General features: G+C 34.7%; 1 protein-coding gene across 1 annotated transcript in view; it reads left to right on the top strand.

Annotated features, from left to right (window-relative positions):
• LOC103607057 (syntaxin-binding protein 5-like) overlaps positions 1-9,526 on the top strand; it is a gene marked incomplete at both ends in the record, with an annotated part of 88,996 nt that overhangs the window by 45,710 nt on the left and 33,760 nt on the right. Inside the window, 2 exons of the mRNA XM_008591600.1 lie at positions 793-876; positions 6,371-6,494. Of these exons, the coding sequence (XP_008589822.1) occupies positions 793-876; positions 6,371-6,494 (208 nt within the window). The remainder of the gene's footprint in view (positions 1-792; positions 877-6,370; positions 6,495-9,526) is intronic.

Genomic DNA, 9,526 nt, shown 5'->3' with positions numbered 1-9,526 from the left:
CCTCGGTGTCACGCCTGCACCTCGCTCAGCCAGTGAGCGGGAACCGGTCTGTATGTGGGATCCGAACCCTCGGCGGGATTGCCGCCGCACTCCCAAGCGGCGCACTGTAGCAGTGCGCCACCGGGCCGGCCCCCAAATGACTGAGTCTTGATGATCATCATCTCATAATCATCTGTTCTCAAGTTCGTCCATTTTAAAAGGAAAAATATGTATTTTGTTAATTATCTTATTTATTGACTAAAAACAAATATCAACCTTTTTAATGATGTAAATAAATCTCTGAGTACTTTTGTGAACTCCTGAGGGTTCATATACCATCAGTTTAAAATACTGACTTCACTCAAAGAGAAAATAGGACTTGATACAAAGTTGAAGCCAAATTTATAGCCACATTTTTCATTTTTCAAGTGCATACTACTGAATGACATATACATAGTTTAGTAAATTTATTCCACTTCATCTTTTCTTTCATCTTTGTATTCTATCCCATTTTTCTTTTCTTTCAATTTTTGCACTTATTTTTATATCATATATAATTACATGCTCCCTCAATTCCTCATTGCAGTGAGGCAGAGTCCATTGGCAAATATTTATACTGAAGCAAAGTTTATTAGACATTTTTTTTAAAATGTAGGAAACCTATACTCAAGTTCTAGGAAAAATGGCATTCTAAATAAGGTTGTGTTATGTGTTATGATTTTACTTTATTGTATTAACTAACATTAAACTTTATTTGAAGCGAGTTAAAAATAATGATTGAATTAAGAAAGTGATTGTTCTAATGTTTTCCAGCTGCTAATAGGTTATGAAAATGGTACTGTAGTATTCTGGGACTTGAAATCTAAAAGAGCAGAACTGAGAGTTTATTATGATGAGGTAAGTAATTTCTACTGAAATATTTGAAAAGAGTACTGTGATTTTGTGCCTGTTTTCTACTTTTAAGCTTTATATTTTACCAGTATTTATATCATTGGGAAATTGCCTGGTTCTGACCCAATTCATCAACCAATTCAGAGTTGGTATTTGCACAAGTTCCAACTCTGGGTTATTCTCCTGATTGGGAATTCTGTCTTGACTGCCCATTTGGGGGCCCTTTGTTTGGCATCTTATGTACTTTGGCGCCTGTCACTAAAACTATCTCCCCAACTTTGTCTCAACTTCTTTTCTGTCCTCTGAGATCCATGATTATGACTTGCTTCATTGATCTTAAGGTCTCTAAAGGCACTATTCATATCTTCATTAGAAAATTCACATTCTGGGGTAAAGAATTTAAATCAGTTTGAGAGGCCTTATCTTCTAATTCTTGCCCTCTTAGAATAAAGAGAAATTTTGTAAATAATAATACTTAATAAGTGACAATAAGGGCTGGCCCAGTGGCGCACTGCTACAGTGCGCCGCTTGGGAGCACGGTGGCGCTCCCGCCAAGGGTTCAGATCCCACATACAGACCGGTTCCCGCTCACTGGCTGAGCGAGGTGTGGGAGCAACACCGAGGTTTGCAATCCCGTTGCCGGTCCCGGTCCGGTACGGGCGTGACACTGAGGGTTGCGATCCATTGCCGGACATGAAAAAAAGGAAAAAAAAAAAAAAAAAGTGACAATAAGATCTTGAATTTGTTTTGATGTGTATAACTGAGACTTGATTAGGTTTTTATTTAGGGGAAGGAACAAACTTCAAAGAACTTATTAAAGAATAGTCTCCCAGTTGTTTAGAGACTGGTTCCAGATCATTAATTATTTCCCCCTTCAGAAGAGTCTAATATGAAGACTGTGAAGCTGGGGGCAAAAGGTGAGAAGAGGAATTACCTCTGGTAGTTGTAGAAATATAGGCAATTGTTTATTCTATTAATTAAATTTGAAAAATGGAGTGGGGAGAGATAGAAAGAAAATATAGGTTAAAAAATCTGTCCAGTTGTATCCACTCTTATACGGAAAGAGTGCCAGAAAATTTAAGATAGCATTAAAATAAACAGAAAAAGAAACACACACATTTCTTTTAAAACACTTCCTCTTTTTATCATTGGAAGAATAAAAAATGTCACCAAATGAACCTGCAGTCATCCTAGGATACTTTGCATGTTCTCTCCTATCCCCTCATAAAAGTTACATTTTTGGAGTTTAAGTGCTTATAGAAATAAGCCTTCACCTATTTCATAAACTCCCCAATTCATTTCTTAGTGGTTCTCTCAAACTGAGATTTCATGGTACTTTTAAGATAGTTGTCTTAGTGGTCAAGAGTTCAGAAGTAAATGATATAGCAGCTAGGTAGTTTTGTCATGACTCGTGAAAAACAATCTGACAAGTAATGTCATACAATTACGTTCTTTATGATCAACTTCCAGGGCATTTTGAATCATAAGGAAAGAAGCTCCTAGGGAGCTAAGCTAGGATTTTCCTTTCGTTAAGTACACAAATGATAATAATGGGGATGGATATTGCTTCCTCTGTCAAAACTGGCAGCTAGGTAAGATCTGGGTATTTAGCCAGCTGGAATTAGAGTGAACCAGCTCAAAAGGAAACCCAAAGGAAAATGCTGAATCAGCTAGTTTTCCTATAGCCTTAAAAAGTATAGAAGGAAGGTTTCCAACCTTAAGAAATGACTAAAAGTAATTTTGCAAAGAAATTTAAAATAGGAGTTGGCAATAGCCTAAGTTAGTCAGTAGAGTACTACAGTATATCTAATCTATGCTTAGAAATTATTTTAAACATTGACTTTTTTTTTTTTTTTTGTCTTTTTTCGTGTCCGGCAACGGATCGCAACCCTCAGTGTCGCGCCCGTACCGGACCAGGACCGGCAACGGGATCGCAACCCTCGGTGTTGCGCCCGTACCTCGCTCAGCCAGTGAGTGGGAACCGGTCTGTATGTAGGATCCGAACCCTCGGCAGGAGCGCCGCCGCGCTCCCAAGCGGGGCACTGTAGCAGTGCGCCACCGGGCCGGCCCCTAAACATTGACTTTTAAATGAACATAAATCTACCATCTGTTTATCTACTTTAGTAAATAATTATGTCTTTTTAATAAAGATAGTCATATACTTCATTTTACTGCCAAACTTTTCAAAATTTCCTGAGCACTTTACGAGTCATATCTAGAAACCATCTTTATACTTATCAGAAATAGTTTCTCGTAAGTCAACAGTGATCTCATTACTATACATAGTGACCCCTTCTTAGTCTTTAAAGTCTTTAAATTCCTCACTAAACCTGTGGCTTTACCTCAAGCCCCTACTTCTTAAAATCGTTTCTTCACTTGTTTGTATCTTTCTACCTCATTTTTCATGCCTCTTTTCTCCATCATTGATTCTTTCCTTGGCTTTCTTTTAAGTTATAGATACTCTTCAGGGTATTATATCTTCACCCTCTTTTCTTCTCTCCTTCTATTTACATTTATGTTTGTGTCCTCTCCTATCATTTCAAATATTACCTTTGTACTAATAGATTTAACATCCAAACATTTCTAGCCTTTATCTCTCTCCTGAGCTCTAAGATTTAATTATCTAACAATCAATTATGTAAGTCCAGATGAATATCCAATTTGCACTGAATTTATATTTACAGACCTGAACCTCCTTCTCTGTTCTTTTTCAGTTTTAAAATCTAATCTAAATTTTGATTAGATTTATTAATTTGGTTAATTTGGTTTAGAACCCTCAGAGTAATATTTGACTCTTTTTTCTTCATATACCATTTACACTCAGCATTTGCAGCCTTCTTGATTTTGTCTTTATATTGTCTCATTTATTTCCTCTCTTTTCCCATTCCCATATTCAATGTCCTAGGTTAAGGTATCTTTTGACTATAAAAGCCTTTAAAATCCTTTCCTCTGATAGCTTACCTTTTCAGTATATCTTTCACTAACAAGATTATCACTTTGAAACAGAGATCAAGTAATTCTCTACCTTAGAACATTTGAATGGCTCCCAATTGTCAACAATACAAAATCCATATTCCTTGGCATGAGATTTAAAGCCCTGATGCTATCTTTTCCCATTAGTCTAATTCACTGTATTCTTCTACACACTACACACATTTCAGACATATTACTCACTATCTCCTAAACATGCCATTTATTTCTTACCTTCAAGCCTTTGCTTCTGCTAATCCCTTATCATGAACTCCCCTTTTTCCTCTTCTATATATCAAAATCCTATTAATTCTTTAGCCACTGTAAAGCTGTTTGGATGTATAGCCTTTGATGTATAGCCATTGATGAACTGAGAGTTTTGTTTTGAAAATCCAAGATTATTTTCAGAAATAACTATATGAATTTTACTTCCACATTATCTGTGAAATTTTTGCTTCTTTACATTGACATTTCTTAATCTCTCACAGTGAAATCCCTCAGAGTTTGGCATGAGGAAAATCTTTTAATTCCTGGAGGAACTGCTAAATTTCCTTTTTTCAGATTATTACACAGTTTTTGGGCTTTCCTTTTTCCTTTTTGTTTTTATGAAACTCAATCATAGCCACTGAGATGACCCAAGCTGGCTAGTGCTTTATCTTTCAAATTTGTTTTCTATCTTTTAAAATTCTCCTTGAATTAGTTGTATTATATTTGGTTTTACTGTAAACCCTTTAAGTCTTCTCTTTTTTTAAAGAAAAGAGTAGAGTATAATCAAATAAATAGAAATTGAATATTTATCCATTAGGTCAGTTCAAATACTAGCTCCTCAATAATGCAGTAGCTGACATGATGATCTCCAATAACAAGTTGGTTTTACATTCCTACTCTTCTGTACAAAAGTTATACTTCTTTTACAATACTTACTTAGTTTGGATTTGTTGTGGCTTTTATTTTTATATCCGTCTTCTCCAGCAGATAGAAATGCAGTGGGACAGGAAGAAGGTGTGGTGCTGGGGATGCTTTCTCTGCCTCCACCTTTGGTGGCAAAGCAGTCTGAGAGAACTTTAAAGTGACTGAAGCTCATCAAAGTTAACATATAGGGGAGTCAAGAAGTGATATTCCCTTGAACCACCTACAGAGGGTGAAGAAATGAGCAGAGGAGAGAGCAAAGAAAAGTGTTCTCCCTCTAACTGCTTCTGCTGGACTTTGGCAAAAAAAGAAGTCTTCTCTGCCTAGTAATGATGGCCAGAGTGACAGAAAACACAAATAGTGATGGCCAGGGTGAGAGAAAACACAGGGTTTCGTATTGCTTTTTCTATTTAATCATTTCTTACTTATCTTTTGGGGCACAGCTCTTATCTTATTTCTTTTATGATATGTTTAATGATTACTCTAGTCATCAATTGTCTGTAATTATAATAATATTTATTGTTTGTAACTTTTAACAGTTACATATATAACTTAGTTACATATACGTATGTGCGTATATTAGAAGTTCCAAACAATAAGTATGATTAGTATTTGTTTATATCAATCTTTCCTCTCTTTCCATTATTTATTTCTTTTAAAAAAAGATATACTTCTCTTCTGCTTTTATGTCTACTAGCGTTTCTCTCACTGTACTTAGGACATTGCCCAAGTTCTTATATATTTTATTAATTTGGAAAGAATATCAAGGATGTGGAAATGTGTGTGACATTAATTATTCATTCAACAGGTATTTATTGAGTACCTACTTTATGGCAAGATGCCATGCTAGTACTGGGAACACAACAGCTTGGAAAAATGAAATAATTACTTTTGAATTTTATCTAACTCAAAACTGTGGAGTGACCCTGAAAATACAAAATAATTTTAAACCGTGATTGCTTTAAATCTATTTAAATAGTATGTACTTGAGGCAGTGTAGTGCAGTGATTGAGGATATGTATTTTGTGGTTAGACAGACATTGGCTTTGAGTTGTGTGACTTGAATAGGTATCTCAGTCACTCCAGGCCTATTTCACCATGTGTGAATTGAAAAAAATAATTCCTATGTTATAGGATTAAATAAGATAATGTATATAAAATGCTTACCATGCAGTCTGGCACATAGGAAGCCTTCAGGTGGTAGGACTTAAATTATTTTTTAAATTGGCTACTTTAAGTGGAAATAGGCCTCCATCTTATCAGAAATTATCTTCTGATAACTTTGCTTTTACTTATATGTAAATAATTTTTCAAAGAAGCCTCATGGGACACGGGAAGGACATAGGATTTATAATGAAAAGTTCTGGGATCTAATGATATTAGGAAGTTTACTTAACTCATAAAGGAAGTTTTAATAGCCTTTTATTAGCCTGTGGAGGGTTGGTACCAAAGATAATTTGATCTGGGACAGAAAATTTGCATTGTTTCTTAGGAGTTATTAATATAATACTTTTATGTCAGAATATTTCTCCTTTGGAATACAGAATGATAACATACCTACTTTTATATAACATATCTACTTTTCCTCCCCTTTACTTATTTTTAATTGTTATTTTATTAGGCTATTCATTCAATTGATTGGCATCATGAAGGCAAACAATTCATGTGCAGCCATTCAGATGGTAGCTTGACTTTGTGGAACCTGAAAAGCCCAAGTCGCCCTTTCCAGACCACTATTCCACATGGTAAGATGTATGCTTTCCAAAGAAATAAGCACTGGAGGTACAGTACCTTGACTTGAAGTAGGAGAGGTAATATCAGTGTGTTTGGTAGAAAAAAGTAATAGGAAATGGCTTCTGGTTCTAACTACCTATTTAAACCACAGATAGATCCCTACATTATGCCCCAAACTTTCTGTTCTTCCTTTCTTCCTAACAATGTGCTTTCCTATCTTGTAAGCTGTACTTACATAGAGACTGTCTCAACTGAAAACTGGATAACAAATAGTTGATATATCTGAGGCAGAAGAGATAATATAGGAAATTTGGCCAGTTTTAAGAGTTGAGGAGCAAGTGCGAGAATGTCACTATGTACATCTGACTTTCAGACCTAATTCCTATACTGCTTTGTAGTCTATCATTTTCTAAATCCTCCCACTTGTTTCTATTTCTGTCATTTGATTTCACTAAATTATGAGGACTGAGATTTTAATTGCAGGTTTTATTTATCTTATTATCTTTTACATTGAAAAGAAGATTTTAACCCTAAATGAGGATTTTAATAGTAAACAAGGATTTATATTAGATCTGTGTACCTAACTAGGCAGAATAAAAAAAAAATCAAGTATATGAATATGTATAATTCAGATGACCAAATTATTTCAGATAATATGGGTGATGATCTGAGTTCCATGTTTACCTCACACCATTGCTTGTTTGTAAGAACAGAGAGGTCAAAAACCTAACAGTTAGTCAAACATTCTGTTTTACAGTTTCTGAACATTTGCTATGATGTCAGATTTAGAAAATAATAGTACATTTTCTATACTTGGTGTGCTTGAGAAGAACGTATATTTCCTAACTTTTACATAAAGACTAAGGTCAAACTTGAACTTGTGTTTTTCATTTTGTGTGGTTTAAATCTTCACTAATTATTTCTTTGATGTTTCAATTCTAAGAGAGGTGAGTTAAAAATGTCTTTTATAATGGGTTTTCCCTTGTAATTCTGTTCATTTCTGCTTTACATACTTTAAAAATTAAATAGGTCAAAGTGGTTGATAGTGTTTATCAGATTCTCTGTGATATTACTGATTATTTGTCTGGTGCTATCAGTTGCTGAGACAGTGGTACAGGTACTAAAATTTCCTAACATGATTGTAGAATCGCTTTCTTCTTCCTTTAATTCTGCCACTTTTTGCTTCAGGTATATTGAGGCTCTATTTTTAGGCATCCATTATGTTTCCTGTAGAGAGCATTTTTGTATTTTCTGTTTCTCTGCTGAGATTTTATTTTTTCATTCATTACGAGCATTTTCCTTTCCTTTAAGCATTGAGCTTAGTTTTAATAGATGCTTTAAATCTTTATCTGATAATGCTAACATTTGAAGTTTCTCCTTGAAGTTGGCCTCTGTTTATTAGCACAGCTCACATTTTCCTGCTTATTCATACATCTAGTAGTTTGGATTATATCCTACATAATGTGGGCATTATGTTGTGTATATTCTAGAAGATAGTTTTGTTGCCCCACTGCTCCTTGGTCATTGTTTCTCCTGTACTAGAAACCCTATCTAGAAGGACTTAAGTATTTTTCTACAAATAAAAATTTTCAATACTGAAAAGGTACTCTTTGTCTGAAACTCAAATTATTAAACAATGGTGGCCTTAAAGGAAGATAAAAACAGCTAATGAGGCTGGATCATCACCTGTTTCACTTCAGATTAGCACTGTGATGGCATTGCTCTTGTAGCTGGTGCTGCTGGTGCTGCAGACATTGATATTCTTTCACAGTAAATCAGAATGGTTTCCAATACATATTCTTTGATCACAGTGCCCTAAGTTAAACACACAAACTCACATGCAACATGTATCGATATACATGATATTAAACTAAATCCTATTAAAATATTTAATAATGAAATTTTTGCTCAGAAACAGGACGGGGTGTCCACAGTTGCCATTTTTATTTAAAATTTTCTTGGAAATACTAGCTAATGTGATTAGATTTGAAAATGCAATTTGATACTTAAAAATTTAGAAAGAGGATTAAAAATTTAGTTACTTTTTGATAGTGTAATTGCACAACTAAAAAACAAACTAATTAAGAAAACTATTACATATAACATTAGAATTCTGTATACACAACAAACAAAATATAATGGATTAACAGAACCATTTTAAATAACAGCATGCAAAAGAATACCTGGGAGTAAATCTTAAAGTAAGTGTAAAGTATTATTTCTACTATGGGACATAAAAAAGTAGACTTGATAAATGAAAAACATACCCTACCTGTGCAGAGGTAGATTCAATATTTTAAAGATGTTAATTACCCACATATTACTTCATAAATTTAATTTTTTCCCAAGGAAAATAATAGCAGGGTTTAAAAAAAAATTAGATGAGCTAATATGTAGCAAAAATAAACATGAAAATAGAAAAATTATGTAAACAAGGAGTAATGGTCAATTATGAGCAGTTTGGAAGGTTAGATGCCCTGGATAATTTCTACTGAAATAAAATGCTGAATATTTGGGGGCTTTTAACAATTTTTTAAAATGTCATTGAGCTGGCAAGCATGAAAATAAGGACTCTAAAGATCCTGAAAGAGAATGTTGAACTAGAAATCCTGAAAGATAACTAAGTGGTAAAGATAGATTTTTTAATGGTGTATTATCCTTTTAATATAGTTTTGAATCCAATTTGCTAAATTTTGTTTAGAATTTTGCATTAACAGTAGTCCCCCCTTATCTGAGGTTTCACTTTCCATGGTGTCAGTTACCCACAGTCAACCACAGTCCAGAAATATTATTATCATCATTTTGATAAACTTTTTTTTTTTTTTTTTTTTTTTTTTTGTCTTTTTGTCTTTTTCCGTGTCCGGCAACGGATCGCAACCCTCAGTGTTGCCCCCGTACCGGACCGGGGACCGGCAACAGGATTGCAACCCCCAGTGTTGCTCCCGCACCTCACTCAGCCAGTGAGCGGGAACCGGTCTGTATGTGGGATCCGAACCCTCGGGCGGGAGCGCCGCCGCGCTTCCCAAGCGGCGCACTATCCAGT

The sequence above is a fragment of the Galeopterus variegatus genome, unplaced genomic scaffold (assembly GCF_000696425.1).
Source record: "Galeopterus variegatus unplaced genomic scaffold, G_variegatus-3.0.2 Scaffold7077, whole genome shotgun sequence".
In the NCBI taxonomy this organism is placed as follows: Eukaryota; Metazoa; Chordata; class Mammalia; order Dermoptera; family Cynocephalidae; genus Galeopterus; species Galeopterus variegatus.
Note: the sequence above shows the minus strand (reverse complement) of the source record. Positions and strands in the feature narration are given on the sequence as shown.